Genomic DNA, 22671 nt, shown 5'->3' with positions numbered 1-22671 from the left:
CATTTTACGATAACGCAACACAAACGATTTAATTTTTATTTGTTTCTGTGAAAACGTACGAAGCAGCAGGAAGTTTTTGTGTGTTTTTCTTATAGCAAAGCCACATCGGGCTATCTGCTCAGCCCACCGAGGGGAATCGAACCCCTGATTTTAGCGTTGTAAATCCGGAGACATACCGCTGTACTAGCGGGGGGCAGCAGGAAGTTTAAAAGTCTCACTGGAGGGCATAAAGATATTCGTACAACCCTTTCCACAAAATCGTTAAACTTTGTAGCTTGAACTAACTTTAGGCAGTACAAAGAACCTGAAGTGTTATCAGGCTTTTGAAACAGTTAACGTTCTCTAAAATTAAGTAAAATCGGCTAAACGCGCTACGTCAAAATATCCATTACAGCTGTATTTTTATTGTAAAAGTTAAAAAATATATATGTTTTGCTACCGCCTAGCGAAGTCTGTTGTTTTAGTTTGAACCTCGAGGAATTGTCTTCAAGTGTGTTTTTCGTATAACAAAGCCATGTGGGGTATCTGCTGTGTCCACAGAGGGAATCAAACCTCTGATTTCAGCATTGTATCTCCGTAGACTTATTAATCTACAAACAATTTAAAGTATAAACTATTGTTATGAAAACAAAAGAGAGTTAGAATACATCGAACATTTAATGATAACTTTGTTTCTAATGTCATTTTGTAGTAAGTTTTGATTCTCACTGTAAATTATGTTACTTAGTTAATACATGTTTAAGCTTCTTTTAAGATATGTTTCTATGAAAACCTTAAAGTATAAGCATAATAAATCTATTATTGTTTTACAGCGAACAATCTAATGATAAATTTATATATAAACATGCAAAAATGTCTTTTGTGAAAATAAATAAATAAACTTTCCACAAAGGTCTCTCTAGTGGGTCGTGATAAGGTCTAAGAATTTACACCCTTTAAAACCGTGGCTCGATTCTCGTGGTAGGCGTAACAGGGATAAGTAACGAAAGATGTGAGTATCATAAAAGTCCAAAATAAAGCTTAGTATATATACTTTATAAGAAGATTGTATAGATTTTACACCCAAAGGTTATTTACAGTTTACACTTCCATTTAGTTATTAAATTACTAATAGCCAATGTTATATATTAGCATATACGTAAAGTTTAGAACTCATATGTAATATTGCTTTTTATTTTATTTTATCTAAACTAATTCGGTGTCATGATCTATCTGGTAAGAAGCTAACAATAAAAGAGGTCGAAGCCGTCCTATACTAGTTTAACTACCAACAAGCCCCTCTCCACACACACACCAGTGGTACAGCGAAATGTTGAAGTGTGTTTTTCTTATAACAAAGCCACAAAGGGCTATCTGCTCAGCCCACCGAGGGGAATCGAACCCCTGATTTTAGCGTTGTAAATCCGGAGACATACCGCTGTACTAGCGGGGGGCACGCGAAATGTTGAAATCCGTGGTGGATAGAGCACAGATAGCCCTTTGTGTATAATTCAAAGAAAAAAAAAAACTATGAACAAAATTTGTGTATGGCAACTCCAATTATAAAGGTTTCAATAAATTATCTTAGAAAGAAGTATTTTCTCGAATAGTAAACCCTACTTTAACTCAGTAAAGCAGGTTTAAAAATATAAGATGCGTATTTAATACTCCTCAACAGTATTATTTAAATTAAAATAATTAGTGGAGAAAAACATTTTTAAAAGGTAACTTTTCGTATAAACAATACAAGTTTCATGTAGGTACAATTTGTAAACAAAAATATTAAAACAGAAAAAATTATGATATTGTAGTTTCAAAGAATTCTTCTCAATGCTGCATCGAAGTATTATTGGTATTTGTTTTTCATAATCTTCATTTATATACTGGTTTACAAAAGTTTGAACTTACTTTCGAATTGATATATTTGTAAGAATAACGTAACAAAAAAATTACTTGTTGACTTTGGCATAAGTTCACTAATTTAAAGCAAAATAAGAAGATTAACAGTATTTTATCACCAAGAGTAACATAATTTCTTATGTATCATCTTCATTTCTTAGAATAATAATAAAGTGTGTAATTTTTCAATTTAATATAAGGCGTATTGCTTATATGTATCAAATTTCGCGCAAAACTGCACGATGGTTATCTACGCTAGTCATCGATACTTTAGCAGTGTTAGACTAGAGGAAAAGCATCTAGTTATCACTATCCACCGCAACTCTTTATCAAATAATAGCGGGATTAATGTCACATGATAACGTCCCCACAGTTGAAAGGGCTAACCCCTTTGGTGTGATTGAGATTTGAAACCGCGGCCCTTGGGTTACATGTCGAGCGACCTAATCATTTGGCGATGTCTGGACCCTTAATACTGATTTTTAACCCATTGATTTTTATGAGTGACCAAAATCTTTGATTTAATATAATTGCTAGGTTATCAAAAAGAAATTTTGTTATTATGACTTTCTGATTATTTATTTAGTTTAGCATGTATCATAAGATGAAAAGCTTCGAATGAAAGGGTATACCAGTTACACACTGATTGGGGTTAAGAAATTAATAAGTATTAATTTTGTTAATTAATAATAATAATAATATTTTACAATATACAAATAAATGAAGTTGTTAAATTTTAACTATGCATCTGCGATACATAATGATATTCAGAACATATAATCACGACTAAGCAAAGTTAAATCTGAGCACGATAGATCCTTTTACATAATATATATACATATAATAACAATATACTTGAATAACATGTAATTCTTAACACTTTGTCTATTAGGCATCATTATACAAATGAGAAAATTGTAAATTTCAAAACGAATAAATCGACATTATATATGTATGTTATATTCATGGTATAGAAACGGATAAGAATTAGAGATAATATTTTACCAAGTACTATCTATTCAGAAAAACGTTTAAAAAGTTGGTATCAAAGACAATGAAAAGAAAGAAAGCAAGCATCAACAGTTGCAGAAAATACTTTTGTGGATTGTCATTTACATCACGAGGAGGTATTGTGATATTAATTACGAAAAATTAAAAACTAAGAACTGTTTAACCTTGAAGACCACTTCATACACGTTTTGTATTCTTCGTGTCAAATAATCGTCAATAAAAGTTATTAACTTTACTAGTTTTTAACTCATCACACTCTTTTCTCTAACATGTTATTTTTTTATCCCTATTTAAATATTTCAACAAGTTTTTAAAGTAAAATTTTCATTACGTTACTCACCTGGGTAATAAACTAGAGATTTCTCTGCTTTATATTCTGTTTCTGGTATGCTTAGTAGACACTTATAAATCTTCGGTTCATCTCCCTTCAAATCTTCCTTTGTCAGATCCTTTAAAATCTCTACGCTGTAGGCACCTGTCCTGTCCTGATTCTTATTGTGATTCAAACTAGACGTCAACAGACGAGACGACGAGGGACTCTTCTCCTCGTACAAGTTTAAGTGAGGTAGTGGAAATACACCTTCAGCCTGGCACCGTATTTGTTCGTGATCGGATGATATGTACGTATAATTCAGGGTAAACACAGTAGGGGGAGCTAAATATATATATAATAATAATTTATTATATGAAAACTGTGACTATGAACATGATGCACACAGGTAATATATAAGTATGGTAGTTTTAAGTCACAACCATATATTATTATTTTATAAAACAGTGACATGAGCACAAACTGACAAACGGTAATTAGTGAACGTATAATATCAAACTATGACAATAATAACTCTAGCTATTTATTATAACTATTTAAATAAGACGCCAACATAACTGCCGAAAATATACAAAAATATTAAACTGTAATAGTAAAATATGATATTTATACATACGTTCAATTAGCTCTTTTGAGCTATTGAAATTATACACACTAGTCTGGGCTGCACAAGTTATTAAATTAACATAACATGTATAATAATTATTTATTTTTGGATATTCGCACTAAGCTATCCAAAAGTTATCTGTACTACACTACCCGTTCTCAATTTTGAAATAATAAAGTAGAAGGAAGATAACCAATGAACAGCTCTTTCCATAAACGTTCGAGATACTTTTGCTTGACCTTTACCCTTATAACACACCCACGAATGAAAGGACCGAGCGTTGTTTTCTTAATTCTATCTGCAGTAACGGGACGCGAACGGTAGACTGGTAAATCAATACTCTTGCACGTTAGCCACTTGGCTGATACCGGTCCGTTTGAGAATGTACACGTAGGCAACTCAAATTATGGTAAAACTGTTTCTGTCAAAAGTATGCGTAAATTACGAACAGTTTAGCCTTTTTCGTTTAGAACTGAACTTTAAATGTTGAAACAATAATTAATATTATAATCAGAATTTTATTTTTTTACGTTATTACAGAAGAACGTGTTTCCGAAAGTAGACTTCATGGTTCTGGAATGTGTATTTCACGATGTAAAACAGTTGTTGTCTTGAAAGAAATAAGTTTTGAGGAATTTAAGAGTGCTAAATACAGCTAACAAAAAGAACCGTAAAGAACAAGCAGATACTACCGTGCACAGTACAGACAATACGTTTAATGAAGCTTATTGAATATAAAAGTAAAGCAGCTGAAGAAATTGAAATTCTCGTAGGTCAGGTTTAAAGTTGTAGTTAAGATGAATGTACACGTCAGGAGACTGTAAAGTATAATAAGTTGGGTTAAAAATAAGTTTGGTAATACAGAAACAAATCTAATTAAATAATTAGCGAAAAAAGTACGGGACAGGTACTTTTGGGGAGGATCAAGATAAAGATTTTAAAGATGGAACAGGACGTTGTTGGTTACCTGGTGAAAGCTACACTATGGGCTATCTGTAATTTGTCCTCTGTGGGTAACCACACCGCAGATGTTTTGCAAGACCGTAAACATGAACTAATCCATAAATTTAATAATAAATACCAAGTGTCAGTTAATTAATTTAAAGAACTATAAAGAAAGAAATTTGTGCAAAATTAGTTATAGCATGGGAACGTGTTTATAACTTAAGTTTAGTGGGACTTAGAGAATACAAAAAAGTAAAATAGTAACTGCGGAAACAAGTAATCTTCGTAGGCTGTTGTGGAGATATGTGCTTTAAAGAAAGTAACACCATAGCCTGTTGTGTAGATATGTGCTTCAAAAGAAGTAACTTCCAATTATTTCTTGTTATCATATATTTAACATGAATAAATCTCTATGAATTGTTGTTATTGTTACACTGTATTTGAATGGTCCTGTAAGTGATACCGCTGTTTAACATGAATAAATCTCTATGAATTGTTGTTATTGTTACACTGTATTTGAATGGTCCTGTAAGTGATACCGCTGTTTAACATGAATAAATCTCTATGATTTGTTGTTATTGTTACACTGTATCTGAGTGGTCTTGTAACTGATGCCGCTGTTTCTAGTCCACATTTACCTCTTTATTTCTTATTTATTTGTCGAATTTTTATGCTAAACGTTACAAGTTTTGGAGTGTTTAAACACTAAAATTATCCATATGTAACTAAAATATATTGATACAACTCACTGAAAAGATAAATGAGGTTTCAAAACTTACAATCCGAGTTTTCGAAGCTCTTCAAGATAATTTTATTTTACTGCAAAGGTGTACAATGACTCATTTTTGCACTTTCCACCGCAAGGAATCGCTCCCTGGATTTTATCTTTGTAAGTCAACGAACTTACTACTGACACATCAAAGGAATCACCCAGATATAAGAGATATACTATCGAAAAAAAGTTTAAAACTATTAACTTTTGTTAAAGAAAAATGTGTTGTTAGAATGTAAAAGAAAATAACAAAACATAAAACTCGTGTAATGTAGAAAGAAAAGAGTAAAGTACTGTATGATTGTAGTTTTAAACTGATTGATATTTCTCTCAATAGAGTATTATGTGAAGTTCTTGGTAAAGATTGATTAAAACGGCGAGTTCGAGAGCTTAAAATTCTGAATATCAATGTTTCGATTCCCACAGATGGCAGAGTATGCGTTTATGTTAACAGCAGGAAAAGAATTAAGGAATGAAATTAACAATTATAAAGTGGTTTTTATTTTATTGTTATTGGTGTTGTTATCTTCGGGGAAATGTATTGGAAATGAGTTGTTTAGATGATGTGAGTGATACTGAGAGTTAATATAATATATCTGTTTCAAATACATCTTTGTACGTTTGTCATCTCGCGGATAACCTAAAAGCCATACATTTCAACAGCGGCGAGGTAGTTAAGGCACTCGATTCGTAATCTGAGGATCGCGGGTTCGAATCCCTGTCACACCAAACATGCTCGCCCTTTCAGCCCTGGGGATATTATAATGTGACGGTTAATCCACTATTCGTTGGTAAAAGAGTAGCCCTAGAGTTGGCGGTGAATGGTGATGACTAGCTGCCTTCCTCCTAATCTTACACTGCAAAATTAGGGAGGGCTAGCGCAGATAGCCCTCGTGTAGCTTTGCGCAAAATTCAAAACAAACAATATCAACAGCATTATGTTTTGATTTAAGTGCAAAGCTGAAAATTCGGCTTTCCACATATGTCTACTTTTGGGATTGTATCTTTGAGTTTTAGTGTTTTGAGTCCTCTAACTAATATGAGATTATAGCACATGAAGTTTTCTCTTATAACAGGTTTTCATTTTTTAATAATCACAGTTAACAGCCATATAACCACTATTAGTATTTCAGTATCAGCATAATATACTGGAATTTCTCCAAATATCAAATTGTTTTTACTGACTTTTTGGGGCCCGGCATGGCCAGGTGGTTAGGGCGCTTTACTAGTAATCTGAGGGTCGCGGGTTAGAATCCCCGTCACACTAAGCATGCTCGTTCTTTCAGCCGTGGGTCTGTTAAAATGTAATGGTCAATCTCACTATTCATTCATAAAAGAGTAGCCCAAGAGTTGGCGGTGGGTGGTGATGACTAGTTACTTTCCCTCTTGTCTTACACTGCTAAATTAGGGAGGGCTAGCCTAGATAGCCCTCTTGCAGGTTTGCGCAAAATTCAAAATAAACAAACCTAAATTGTCTTTCACCAGTATATTCATAAGCCTAATTTATCAGGTGGTTTTTAAAGTTTTAGTAAATCTTCTCAAACGTGTTATGACTTGTCTGCCGGTTTCGCCAACATGTTATAACTTGCCTATTGGTTTCTCTGCTGAGTTTTGAAAGGGTAGTCAAGAAATTTAAATCAATGTGTTTTAAATTATTTTCGTTTATTAGAATGAGTACTGCAATACTTTTCTGCTTCATCTTTAGGATTCTGATCTCTAATCATCAGTGGAGGAACAACTCGATGCACCGTAGATGATTGGTGTGTGTGTGTATGTACTTTATATAATTCTTGTTCTTTACTTGATATTCCATCCATCAGTAAGTTTGAAGGCTTATAACACTAAAAATTCGGGACTAAAATATCCGAAATTCGTATATAGCCCATCTTATAGATTTGTGTTTAAAAGCAAAGAAGAAAGACTTGATATAATGTGTTTAATGTGAGTAAATGTCTTATACTTTATTATAATAGCTATTCTTTAATAAGTACGAGATTCTAGAGCTCTGAACAAAACAACTAGCTTTTCAGGAAGTAGATGAATTTCTGTCTTAGCATTAAAGCCGATTTGTTTTGTTCAATATGTTACGTTTCAAGAAAAGTTTAAAATATTTCGCTATATTTTATACCAGCAAATTACCAATGTAATATTCTTACAATGTCCAATCACACCAAATTCTTGTCCAAATTCTGAATTTAAAAAAATGGCTGTAGAAAACTTTACTCCTTTTATGAATTAACGTAACTGATATAGTCCACAGTTTAAGTTCACTTCCAGGTGAGTATCTGTATCATTCTGGATGAAGTTATAGTTTTAAAAAATAACTTACAAAGCTAATTTGGAAGATTCCTTGCATAATTTTTCTGTGTCAGATTAGTAAGAAAACACCTTCAGGGTAGTAAACAGGGAATATATTTCAACCTAAGTGACCTGAGTTAGTAATTAATTTATAGACTATATTCTCTCTGACATGAGCTCACGTTTAACATACATATAAACGGAATAGCTCACCTATTGTTCTCTAAATTGTACTACGTGTCTTCAACCTGTACAGTATCGTTTCTGCTACTTTTTTCTTTATGATAGCTTTGGGTATGTCATTTTAATAATGGGTTTTACATCTTTTCTGATCCTCTTGTTGACCTATATTGCCGAGTTTAGGGATCCCTCCTTTAATGGACGTGTGAAGACTGTTTAAACCTCATCCACACTTTCATTTGCCTTCCAAGAATGAATGATGAGAATTTTCTTCCAGTTTAAATTGAACGTTTATTAATTATTGTAATAATATAAGAAACAAAGGTATAACTCACATGTAGCACTGTACATCCAACATACATATCAATGATTGCGCTTGGTTTATTCAAATAAAATTTAAACATAATTTTAAGGTATATCTTCTCTTTGGTGTTGTAGTATCTAATTTCATTTCTATATTGGGATTGTCAAAGTTCACTTATACCTTATAACTGCTGCCTTTAAGGCTTTTTTATACACCAATTCCTTAATGTCAACAATCTATATTTAATATTCTCACCCTTCATTCAAAATACTAAAGTATCGTGTTGTTAATCTCCAAGTCAAGAAAGTGATAGTGTTTCATTACCAAATTCAATTGTTTTAAGATATGCAGATATATTTTTATAAGTTCCCTTGAACATTGCTTAATATTCTTCAAGTCAATACTATAGATGACCTAAACTGTAATTCTTTACTTAGAAAGTTTGTAACTCTCCTAGCTCAACTTGGTGGTATCCTGAATTTGGAAGTGGATCTGATGATCGTGTTTACATTCTTCCTCACACTGTAAAATAATGTTATCACCTTTGATGAGAACAACATTCAGAATTTTACCATAAATATTCCAGGTAAAATTAGGCGTAATCTATTATTGTTTTTGTGATAATTGTTCTAAATATCTAAACTGTTCGAGAATAATGAATAAAGAATGACTTATTTGTTGTCAATGTTATTAATGTTTTATTGTTAACATTTTAAGTACGTAAATACTTTTATGTTCACGAGAAATATACCTTATTTATCCATATGGTACTCACAACTGAACTCCATTCTGTTATCTCACAAACAACCCAGAAACTACAAAAGTATTAGCAATATGATATATAATAGCTTAGTGTTACATTGCTATGCGGGTTATTTGACATTTTTAAAGGCCTATGACGTGGTAAGTAATGTTGGTGAAAATTTAATGCTCTAAATAAAATATAAGCAGGTCAGCTGTGCAATAATATATGATAGTATGGTAGTATAACGATTGACCACTTCATGAGAACCATGAATTAACATTTTTAAGCTGTAACAACATGAAGAAAGAACGCTTCTTGCTCGATTGTGAAGCGTTTATTCTCAATAGTGGTTTGTATCAGGTTTACAGATGTTAAAGTAGAACGAGTCGAGTATATTCTGTGTATATATTATTCCAAAACAGGTTTAATTAAATCGAATCTTGGTGATTGTGCTGGTAAAAGTCCCTTTCATACACTTAAAAGAATTTTTTATGCAATCAGCGTCATGAATTATTATCTTTTATTCTTAAATGAGTGTTGTCCATGAGACTGAAAACAAAGCTTTTTTTTTGGGGAACACGGTTGAAACTAATTGCTCAAAAACGTTTCCTGTATCATTAATTTTCTTCCAAAAGGTTGAACTACCATAATTATACAACATCAAGAGCCTCATGTGATTGTACTTCTTATTTTAATATAACCATAAGCGCAAAAAACACAACAATAAACAACTGAATGTGGCTTGTCAGACAATATCTATTATTCTAGACAGACATTTGTGGTGTAATATATATGCGCCCAGATCGTTACTAGGACATGCTTTTCTTTTTGTATTTAAGATAAATGAATTTTAAACTAACTGTTAGTTCCCATACCACGATGCAATAACTTCAACTAAGAGTTGATAAATATTTTCAATGAAAAGTTTACAGTTAAAGGTGATTTGTATTTATCATGAGTGACAGGCAGTTCAGGAAAAGCCTATTTGATATGGATATTCTTGCAGTTAACTAATGGTTCCCAGTACTTGAAAATTTCGTTTATATTAAATTTGCATCTTCCCATATGTGAATTCAAAGTTTGGATTGGTTAGTTTCATGTAACCTAGAGACATTTAGAACATGCGCACTCATAGACAATATTCGAAGCTTTTAATAGTGTTGTTAGATCTTGTATAAGAAACGTTGCAGACCGCATCGAGGTTTAAAAAATTACACATTCGTGAAAGTCATAGGGAAGATCAAATGCACGATTTGTGTAGTTGCAGTTTTTATTAAAATTAGTCTTTGTATATGATAATATAAATGGATGTTTTTCATTTTGAGAATATTCCAGTTTGATTGCTTTTTAGAACGTTTATATCATTTAAATAATCATGAGTACAATAGCTTACAACGTCTGCTGGTGAACCATTTTCACGTTTCTTTATTCTCTAGTGGTCCATCAACGTTTGGCTGGTTTGTTTGTTTGTTTTTGAATTTCGCGCAAAGCTATACGAGGACTATCTGCGCTAGCCGGCCCTAATTTAGTAGTGGAAGAGTAAAGGGAAGGCAGCTAGTCACCATCACCCACCGTCAACTCTTGAGGTACTCTTTTACCAACGACTAGTGGTATTGACCGTAACATTGTAACGCTTCCACGGTTGAAATTGCGAGTGTGTTTGATGTAACAAAGACCCTTAGATTACGAGTCGAATGCCTTAAGCACCTGGCCATGCCGGGCCCCTTTCACTGGAATAAAATGTCTTACTTATCAACATGCAATATTTTCTTTTTAACACCTCTTGATGTTTCTTAGTTCTTTATACAAAAGTAAAGTAGAAATGCGGTTTTTTGGTATTTTCTTTAGAATTAATAGATCAGCATTATTGTGAGGTTTATTTAAGAGAAACTCATATAAAACTAAAATTTAAATATAAACGTCTGAAGGTTTATTTGATGAAATATCACATATTTAAGTTTAGAATTATGGTAATGAATTAAGGTATGAAAGAAAGAAAATGTATATGCAGCTTTAAATTTATTATTGGTGTGTTTGTTATTAAGATAGTTAAAACCATCCATATGTTTAGCTTTTTTAAAGGTTTAGGAGTATTACTCAAATACCTTTTCTAATATATTGGTTTAGATAAAAAAACAAAAATTTAATCTAGCTAGCTATACTTAATTCTGTAGGTAAACCATCTATCTGTGCATCAACGTTATTTGCCAAAACATATATTTTTGGTAAAATTCATGGGTTTCTAAAACTTTTTGTAACTGTTTTCTATATAAGTTTAGAGTTTCATCTAAGAGAAAGTTGGTGTAGAAAAATTCTATATTACAATTAACACAGTGAACCTTACTGTCAGAAATCAAGTGATGCATTTCTTAAAAAACCTCAAAGTTAGCTTTGAATGTATATTCTCTAATGTTTAATGGCTCTAAAATCTTAATAAAAATCAAGAATTTCATGGTTATGTACAGAAATATTAAGCAGAATCGGTCTAATAACTAATCCTCCCTATAAGTCTTAGGAAAACAGCAGTTTTTCATTGTACAAATAAAAAGTTAAAATGCCAGATTATATTCACTTAATATATATGAATATAGATATATTAATGTCTGTTGTACGTCCATGTAACTACTTTGTAGAGTGTAACTGATTTTCACCAGAATTGAAATGGAGGTTAATTTGGTTCATGTGAAGATGTATACAAATTTTTAGTTTTTCCATTTGGGTTTCAAGGTTTTTATAGACATATATACATTTTTTACCATTACCTACTGTAGGCGTATATTCACCAAATTTAGTTTAAAAATTCATTGACTTCATGGATATACATATATATATATATATATAAATTTTCAGTTCTTCATTTATCGTTTTGCAGTTTTTATGAGCGTTTTGACATTTTTGCATTTTATTTTTACCAAAAATTTATCCCTTTTAATGGATTTTCACCAAATTTGGCATAGAAGTTTGTTGGGTCGTTGCAGAGATACTTCTAAGCTTACAGGTTTTATTGGTTATTTTACAATTACATATAAAGCAAGCAGCTTTTTATGTCATAATATAACCTTTCATTAATCATGAATCTACATAACTTCGATCCAGGAGACGGGTACTCCAGATAATTAATAATAAAAATATTATAAGATAAAAAAATCTAAATGGGAATTCTCAAAATCCTGATGATGTAATATTTTACTTGTCGGATTATAAATTGAATGACGAGCCATTAAATAGTAATGAATGATAGATCAAAGATAGTTTTAAGGTTTTCATAAAATACGAAATCTGAAATTTGCTAATAAGGTTCACTAAGCTTGTTTTAGTATAGAATCTCTCAAAATCAGATTCAGATACATGATATTTAGATATTTTCAGATATATATATGGTTTTCTGGTAATATTCCTGAACCATTAAATAGTAATGAATGATACGAGCAAAGGCAGTTATAAGGTTCTAGAGAAATACAAGATCTGAAATTAGCTTATAAGGTTCACTAAGCTTGTATTAATAAGGAATTTTTCAAAACCAAATTTAGATATATGAGACTTTGTACCCACGCACAGAACTTCATGTCAAAATTACAGAATCATCAATTTTACCACCAAATAAATCGATTACCAAGTTCATTATAATTCGTACGACCAAGAAGATAAACTTTTTACGTAATCAACTCACTATCAAACTTGTTCTACAACTGCTGTCTGTTCTTTATCTATTATACCAATATGTTACAGAAGATATATGGATGATAATTTCAACATCTATAAAGACGAAAGTATCAAACGTACTTTAAAATATCTTAATCACAAACGTACTAATATTGAGTACATAGCTGGACATAACTTCTCTTTTGTGATCCTTTATTTCTAAGAAAAAAAGGATAATTAAAAAAAAACTATTTATAATAATTTGTTTCGAAAGAAACCTACTGAAATTTGTTTATTTGTTTGACTTGAACTTCGCGCAAAGCTACATTAAGGCTATCTAATGTAGCCTTCCCAAATTATAAGTCTAAGACTAGAGGAAAGGCAACTTATCATCACCACCCGCTGCCATCCTTTGGGCTACTGTTTTACCAATTAATAGTGAAATCGACTGTAATATTATAACGCCTCTACGGCTGAAAAGGCGAGCACGTTTGATGTGATGGGGATTCAAACCCGAAATCTTCAGATTACGAGTTAAGCGCTCTAACTACCTGGCCATGTCAGGCCTATGCTGAAAATACCAGTGTATCGAGCCTTGTAAATAATCAGTATATACGAGTTTTGAATGAAAAATTAGAAAACACCAAATTTACTTTAAAGGTAGAGTTTTCTCAAAATGCATTATAGTCAATATTATTCATATCTATATATAGTAAAAGCATTCCCAAGCAGCCAAACGTTTTAAAGAGGACGCCGTGGGAGCTTTAAAATGTGACTATCAATCCCACTATTCGTTAGCAAAAGAGTAGCCCAAAAAGTGGCGGCGGATGGTGATGACTAGCTGCCTTTCTTATAGCCTTACATTACTAAATTAGAGATGGCTAGCGCAGATAGCCTTCATGTAGCTTTGCTCGAAATTCAAAAACAAACCATTCTGAGTATCGAACCTCCTTCAGACGTATCGCTCAGCGACTTGGCGGCTAGTTACATTGGATATATTATTATGTGCCTTCAACTTACCAAATAATTATATGATTTAATATCCCCAACATTTTTTGGCATTAAGAACCATGCGCTTAATTATTGTAAAACAACCATAACTATGAACTTAATTCTACTACTTGCATAATTAATATTTAAAAATAAAATAAAATATTAATTAATTGACTCAAGTGAGCAAAACGGAGCTGTTTCTTCTTTTTTCCTTTTTCTATGTACGTGTATATCAATTTGCTTGGCTAATTTATAGCTGAAATATGGTCAGAAAGTCCCAGATATAGGTCACTTTTAATCTTACAGAAAAGGAGAATACAAAATTAGAAAATAAGAATACACTGTTAAATTCTCATCATGGTAATTATTGTCTTCACCGAGAAATGCCAAGACACGTAAATCATAAAGAAACATTAGGCGATTAAAGCAAACCATCTGCAAGAAAAGTTTAGAAATGGTATACTAGGTCTACGTTTTCTATAAAATGTAGTGCCACATAGAACATATAAAACTAACAAGGGGGGTCAATATCCATTAATATTTACAGACGTTTGAAATTCAGACTAGCATCAGGAACATAGTAGCTAATAGATGAATAGTTTAAACACTAAAATCAGATGACTGATTGATAGAATCTGGATTGACGCTTCGACGTCTACGGGATAGGAAAAGCAGTTTTTAATTTTAAATATAGAATTTAGTCTTCTATTTCCACAGACAGGAAAGGAAGTGAAAACTACTATAAATTGAAAGAAACTCTTTTGCCAGAAAGCACAATGTTTAAAGTTAATCTTCTTCCTTACGAGGAGGTTTACCAATGAGCTAAAATTAATTTGAAATAAGACCAAATTTGCTCCAAGAACATTTATTGAATAAACTATCACATCATTTGCTGAAAGATCAAATTATTATAGATACTAAAAGTAAAATTACATCTTATATTTACATTGGAAATTAATGTTTTAAAGTTGGTTACTCAGCAGAAAATATTTTAGTGTGATTATGAAGATAAATAGTTTGAAATGTGCTTCATTAAGCAGACAATGAAAACACAAGCAATTCAGCCATTAAAATGATAAGAACATCCATTAGTTAAAATTTCATAATACACTTAAAGGTATCTAGTTCAACAACGTTGAATATTGGCATCATGAAGTGGTGTGGTCACTAACTAGAGTACAGTAATGTATGCAATCTATATCCAAGTAAAGTGAAAGAAAGAAGAACCATGCGTTCAGTGTCCTGTTCTTCATCAAGTGAATTAAATACTGAACTTTTGCAGCACATAAAAAAACGTATCTTAAACGTAATTTCCAAGCGAAGTAGGTATAAGTTGAGCTTCTCCTATATTTGGACATAAAAATGTACACATCGATAAAAACCTAAAAAAGAACACCTAGTAGAATGTCATGATGAAAATCATTAAGGATTTTCCACACACTGTCTATAGGGTGTTAATTGGTACACGTTTTCATAAAGGATTTTCCAGACACTATCTATGAGGTGTTAACTGGTACACGTTTTCATAAGGGATTTTCCAGGCACTATCTATGAGGTGTTAACTGGTACACGTTTTCATAAGGGATTTTCCAGACACTATCTATAGGGTGTTAACTGGTACGCGCTTTCATAAAGGATTTTCCAGACACTATCTATAGGGTGTCAACTAGTACACGTTTTCATAAAGGATTATTCATACGCTATCTATAGGGTGTTAACTGGTACACGTTTCATGGTACCTGATCCCAAACTTCTTTAAAGGCAAGAAATTATGTACTGTTAGGAATATGTAAAATAGCATTAGAGGCTGTAGAATATAACATGCACATGTAGATTTATAAGAGATTAGTGAAGAAAAATTAACAAAGTTGCTAGCTCTATAAGAGAAGACAGGACTGCATCCAAAAGGATTAAGTTTTTAAGTCATCAACAAAACAAGTACAATGAAAGCACCAGATCAGGAGACTTTTAAAGATAATTTCAAGTTGGAAATATTCATAAATATCATCAGTTATCAGATGAGTGACTGTAAAATAAGTCCCATTAACGTACAATTTGTGGTCCGTGTAGATGAAGTTGCTACGTTTGTGTGAGGCGCAATAAAATCACTAATCAAAGGTTCACTTCTTTAGACTTCTTGAAGTCATTCGAAAAGAAGAAGTAATTATACTGACTTCGCTTACTTAATACCAGATGACGATGTTACTATCGAAAAATACCACAAAAGTGATACTGAATAGCGTATGGGCCCAGTTGTAGCGCCTCATAGAACATTTTTAGCTGATGAATACTGAGTCTTGCACAGCGAATTTAATCTAGAAGAAATTAAACCAGCATAAGATATAACTGAAATTGCTTATACAGTAAATCTTCATTAACATGTCCTCAAACTACAGTGTATCAAGTGGTTTCTATATTTAAGAAAATGACTACGATTAAGTATTTATTTATCAAGAAATGTTTGTTTATTTTAGAATTTCGCGCAAAACTAAACGAGGGCTATCTGCGCTAGCCGTCCCTAATTTAGCAGTGTAAGACTAGAGGGAAGGCAGCTAGTCATCACCACCCACCGCTAACTCTTGTGCTACTCTTTTACCAATTAATAGTGGGATTGACCATCACGTTATAACGCCCCCACGGCTAAAAGGAGGAGCATGTTTGGTGCGACCGGGAGTCGAACGCCTTAACCCACCTGGCCATGCCGCGCCAGATAAAGAAATGAAAACAGTTTGTGAAGACAAACAAGACAGTTCGTGGATCTTTATCCTTGGCAAATAGGAAAGTTAAGTGGGTGGCGAATAACTAAATTAACCACTAATCGTAGCGGTTGTAACAATATTAGCCTATTTCTAAATCTACTGTTATATATTTATTATATAACTACCAACTGTAAATTGAATAATAATAATAAAAACATGTTAAATGTATAGACTAGCGTTAGATAAAAAACAGAATCAATTATACAAGGAATGTCGTAGTAGATACGAGCATCATGGAACTACGTGATTAAAAGGACATTCACACTGTAAGACCATTAAGTCATCAGCAAGGTTTTTCAAAAGTAATAAAAATATAGTCATTTTAAGAGAGCAGTGTTGCACCTCTTGGGTATAAATTATATAAATTATCACATGCTTCATGTGAAACAAAAACTTGTATTTACACTTCTAAACAGCACTGAGAAGAAATTTAAACACAAAAAAAATGCACACAAGCATATTATATAAACTTGAAGACAAAGCTTTTGCAAACAAACCTTTTTGTGTATCTTGACATATTCATTCCTACATATGTAAGATTATGAAAGTTCAAGGCTGTTTATATACGGTGTTTATAAAGCAATAATAGCCTGGAGGATGAATAGCAACCACTGGGATAAACTAAACATCTCAACAAGAAACTATTTCTTCAAAAACACAGATTGTTTAGTATGCACAATAAGCATTATTATGTCTTCAACAAGAAATTCATCAAAGAAAACCATATAATTAATTTCAGGAATGACAATATGAAAATAATGCACTAATAAATAGTAGAACTTATATATTACGAGGTAAAGAATAATAATAAAGTTAATATGTGTTAAAAAATTATAGTAGTGCGGTTAGAAATATTATCACCATTAAAGATGGCTATAATTATTACCATTTTAATTTGTTGATTGAAAGTTTAGTGACACTGAAGTCGCCTTGAAAGAGAATTAGTAAATTGTCATCCTCAAGAAAGTTTTCAGAATTTAAACCTTCGTGATCACAATGAATTAAATCGCATAAAGAATTATAAGCATTTGAATAAAATTAGAATCAAAGTGTTATTAGTAAAAATAGTATAAAGTTCATAAATATTAAGGATAAAAAAAAAATTTTGGCACTTCAGATAACCAAAATGTTTATCATCTTCCATATAATATGAATTTTCAATAAATAGCGCAGATATTTGTTTGGTTGTTTTAGAGCAAAGCAACATTGAGCTATCTGCGTTGTACACAGGGGGAAACCGAATTCCGGATTCTATCGTTGAAAGACCTTGCTTGTATATACCGCTGTACCACCTTAACGTAGTGCAAGGTCAAGATCTATAAATGGACCAAACAATTAACAACTAGATTTTCAGGAAATCCAGGATCGAGAAGAATGGAAAGAAACATCTTAAAATAGCTACAGGAAAGATGAATTATCAATTATCCTGATGCGTTCAATAAATCAGGTCATATTCAGGGAATAAATATATTAAAGGCATTGATTTATAGAAAGACAAAATAAAATTGTTTTTCTATTGCATTAACTTAAGAATAAATGAGCAAAAGATAGTGCAAAAGTTTCATAAAAAAAACTAAAAACTAAATGTTTTTTATGAGAATGATGATTGATATAGATATTGCAATTATAACCGGAGTAAAATAAAAATAAACATAAGAATAATTGCGCAGAAAAGAAGAAATTTGTATAAAATTTTCGAATTTTTCAGGTGTTACTGTTACTCTCAATTAATATTATGGGTGTTCCGGAAGATATAGTCAAAGGAAATTCATTCATTTATTTGGTTTTTTCCTATTCAAAAGCTCTCCTCCCTCCAGTGGAACGGCTATATATCTGCGAACTCACGCCGCTAGAAACCAAATTTCGATAACCGTGGTGAGCAGAGCACAGATAGCCCATTGTGTAGGTTTGTGCTTAATTCCAAACAAACAAGCCTATTCAATAAGTATTTGATATTTTCAACCTAATAAACACCTTATGCATTGTTGGGTAAGGAGTCTGTAAGAAATCAAAAGTTTGAAAGATAATTTTATTAGCTTAGGACTACTGCCAAAAGGAAATGCAGCCAGTTAGCAACAACAACCGCCTGCATGGCTACCCTTAACTGTGTAAAAGGATTAACTCACACTTTTATATTGAGGTCTCATCTGGAAGTGTAGAGCACGCTTAAGCTATGTATTTTCTAAGCTACAGCCCGGTATGCTAACAACTAGATCATGCCCAGTCCTTATTCAATATGGATTAAAAGGTAATATAATTATGTAGCGTGCCTGTAAAGACTATGCTGTTAATTGTTTTAAATATTTATTATTTATGTCAAATAGTTAAGTTAAAATAGCAAATTATACATCTTAAAGATTTAAAAGGTGTCAACTTTGTGGGAAATATAATTCTCAAATTCTTAAGTTAAACTGTTGCCCCTCAAATTTTGCAGCTCACGGCCTCAAAGAAACCAATACATAGGGTGAGTACATTGTAGTAAAACAATTTCAAACTCTCACCATGTCGCCATGATCTGTCGTACTCTATCTGATGGCAGTATATCTTAATAACAGCTCTTCAGCATATTTTCCATTAGAAAAGACTTTAGGGCAAAATACACCACACTTCCCTCTTGGCTTTCCATAATTCATTTAGTGTATGAAGACTTTGGTTTCCGAATGCCAGATTCCAAAGTTCGATCGTATGGAAATCCTTAGGAGTTACAGCCAATAACTTACCCGGTATATTTTCATATGGAGTAACATGAATAGAATTTACATCATTCTACAGCTGTTTGAAGTATGTAGTGGTTCAATAGACACGCATTAAAAGCAACATGTGAACACCTGACTTATGTCACTTATTAGACAGAGGTCCTTCTTGATTATGTTGCATACTGTTGCCTAAAACACATGATGTTATTGTTCGCTTATCTTCACCTGTTACTAGACACAGAAATTTGTTTCCTATGGTTGTAATATGACTTGTTCTAAGTCTCTTTATGGATTGTTCTAGTTTCTCGAGTTGATCCATGTTTCTTTATTTTCCAATCCCATAAAGTACAAGAGGTAGTTAAGTATACTTTCCATTCCCCCTTGACTTTACATCGGCCGTGGTTATTATGTGACTTGTAGATTTCTATATTTAAATTATTTAAAATACGGCGCTGTGCCCCTTCGCAGTCATAGATTTATTTTACTCAAAGTTAATTTTAAAAAAATTAGATCTGCTAGTACGAACAAATTACATATTTTGATGGTACAAAGGTTTGACACTTTTACTTTTACTTGTCCTCTTCAACCCAGCTTTTGGTTGTGAAATAAATTTTTCCGTAGTAGTTGGTTAGGTTTAAATGATTATTAAACCTTGGGTGGTCAGAGATCATTAACTTTCTTCTTGTTACACACATTTCATTACATAATGAAACTTCTAAGCTTCTTCAGGGCAAGTAACCTCGATAATGAGTTCAGTTCAAAATGATCTTCATACGTGTTAAAGCTTGTCAACCATTGTATTAGTGAACTTTCCATAATACTTATGTTTAACATAAGTTAATTTTTTATGCATTATTCTGGTTGATTTTGTTATCCAGATTTCTCATCTGCAAGAAAATAGTGTCATTTGTTTGGCAGTTCTAACATTATTTTTCTATCTACATCTTTCCCCTTTGACCAAGATCAAATTTTTGCAGACCTGGTAGAGTATTCTTTATGTTGAGTTCACTTATATAGGGGCAATTTTTTTTTATTAATATAAGGATACTTATAAACATCTTTGAGCTATTTTTCAGACGTTTCTCTAAAACCGCAATACTAGAACTGTAGTTGATAAGTATCTTTTTATTTTTTTGTATGGATTATGGTTGTTGCTAGCAGCTATTTCTAAGAAATATGTCTTCATTGTCTTTTTACGAGCATTTTTATTAAAGTCTCTATGATACTACAACTTTTTGAAAGTCACATAAATATATTTGATTTCTTCATTAGAGGTATAATATATTGAAAACATTGAAGTTCTAACCGATATCTTAACCGTTTTGTGTTGTAACGAAAAAAAAGGGGTTAATGTTTGCTATAGATAGAAAGAATGGGCCTTGTTTCTGCTATAATTACAAGAATGTCTAGTTTCATTCCACTATAAACTTAACAGTACTCTAAACCTTGTTAATATTCGAGTAAAGAGTTTTAAAATAAATTTTATTGGGTAGCCAAACAGAAACTATGTCACCAACATATCGAAAACGTGGGATTTCCTTTATATTAAGGTTCACTGTATGGCATAAGTAACTTCAAAAGGTTGTATTAAGGAACTACATATAACTGAGGATAAATGTGTCCATATCCATTCCATATACTTGTTTGTATCATTTTCCATTGTAAGTAGATATATTATGTTCTTTTGCCTTGAGTTTTTTGTACGTATTTTAGTACACCAAACATGCTCACTCTTTCAGCCCTGCGGGCGTTATTAAGAGACTATCAATCCCACTATCGTTGGTAAAAAAATATCCCAATAGTTGGCGGTTGGTGGTGACAACCAGCTGCCTTCCCTCTAATCTTACACTACTATCTTAGGGACGGCCTGCGCAGACAGCCCTCGTGTAGTTTTGCTCGAAATTCAAAAAAACAAACAAACAAACGTATTTTCATTTTGCAGTAAATTCTTTAATCTAAGAAGGTTTAATCAAGACGAGAGCTTGATTTCCTTAGTCAGCTTTAGTTATTATAATATATTTATTATTTTTAACTTTCCTTTATGTTTTATTATCATCATATGAGAGTCAAATGACAAAACATCCATTTAAAATCGAGCATTGCTATCTTAACTTATTTAACAACATTATATATCAAGTTAAGGTCGAGGCCAACGTTTCTGAAAGAAAATGAGAGATCGTAGTAACCTAATTTTTTCTAGACCTGTCAACCTGTAAAATGGCAAGTTTACTATATTCTTATGAACTCTTACAAGTTTTACACCATATGCTCTTTTAAACAGTTTATCAAAGTGATTTTTGGGTCTTGTGCTTTCATACGTTCCTTTCTGTATAATAGCTGAATAACTTTTTGCATAATATGAGGGTTGCGGGTTCGGATCCCCGTCTCACCAAGTATGTTCGCCCTTTCAGCCGTGGGAAGGTTATAATGTGGTAGTCAGTACCACTATTCTTTAGTAAAAGAGTAGCCCAAGAGTTGGTGAGGGTGGTGATGACTAGCTGCCTTTCCTCTAGTCTTACACTGCTAAATTAGGGACGGCTAGCGTAGATACCCCTCGAGTAGCTTTGCGCGAATTTCAAAACAAACCAAACCAATAACTTTGTTTTTTTGGCTATAAAAGAATATGCTTCATGCTTGCATGTAGCTTTTCCACAATTAAAAATAGTTTAATTAATTTCTTATTTTATTCTTTTAGACCCTTTGATATAAAATTGATTTTCTCAGGTTACCATACTTTGGTTCGGGATTCTTCATATATATATTTTCAGTAGTAAGGGCTTAGGGACGATTCTTTTTTCATTTGTTTAACATTTTATCAGAAACAGTTGATGTATTTTTTTTTCGTATTTAAAAGTGCGAATAAATTATTTGTAGTTTCTGTAAATTAAAAACAAACAAACTAGATATATAAAGGTTCTTGTAAATATTCTTAATATATTTTTGGTACTTCGTTGACATCATTCTAATAGTAAGTAAATACACAATATCCTCTATTACGGAATGAAAACAAGTCTATATGGATACAAATTTTGATCTTATCATGTTTATTCAGTTTGACTTTTGTTTATTAAAAATAGATATAAAAGCAGCTTATTTTATAAGAGATGTTTCAATTTGCTTCGGGACTAATGACGTCAGAAGTGTTTGAATTGGTGAAATTTACACATGTCTTTCTTTAATATAATTTCTTGTTTTATGTATTATTTTAACCGATTTCCAGTTGATTTTATGATCCATATTCCTCGTAGGTAGAAGAATAGCATTATTTATTTGATCATCTTAATCATGTTTTTTATGATCTTCAAGTCTTGTGTTTATCTTTCTAGCCGATCCCCAGATGCAAACTTTTGAACAGTCTTGGTAGGGAACTGCATAGATAGACACCGTTATTTCTTCTTCTATCTTGAGCTTTAAACTTCTTAAAGAGAATTTTTTAATGGCGTTGAAAGATATTTGCATACATCTAAACAATTTTAAAAGTGTTATAAATCATACATTTTATAAACAGAA

General features: G+C 32.1%; 1 protein-coding gene across 4 annotated transcripts in view; it reads right to left on the bottom strand.

Moving 5' to 3' along the window:
• The window catches only part of LOC143232231 (uncharacterized), a 52868-nt gene that overhangs the window by 10440 nt on the left and 19757 nt on the right, over positions 1-22671 (bottom strand). For all 4 annotated transcript variants that reach the window (XR_013017453.1, XR_013017454.1, XM_076467391.1 and 1 more), the window contains exon 3: positions 3230-3544. Coding sequence is in view for 2 of the 4 variants with exons in the window: in XM_076467391.1 (XP_076323506.1) it covers positions 3230-3544 (315 nt within the window). In the remaining 2 variants the exon portion in view is untranslated. The remainder of the gene's footprint in view (positions 1-3229; positions 3545-22671) is intronic.

The sequence above is a fragment of the Tachypleus tridentatus genome, chromosome 11 (assembly GCF_004210375.1).
Source record: "Tachypleus tridentatus isolate NWPU-2018 chromosome 11, ASM421037v1, whole genome shotgun sequence".
In the NCBI taxonomy this organism is placed as follows: domain Eukaryota; kingdom Metazoa; phylum Arthropoda; class Merostomata; order Xiphosura; family Limulidae; genus Tachypleus; species Tachypleus tridentatus.
The sequence above is the reverse complement of the archived record's forward strand: the minus strand, read 5'-3'. Positions and strand labels throughout refer to the sequence as shown.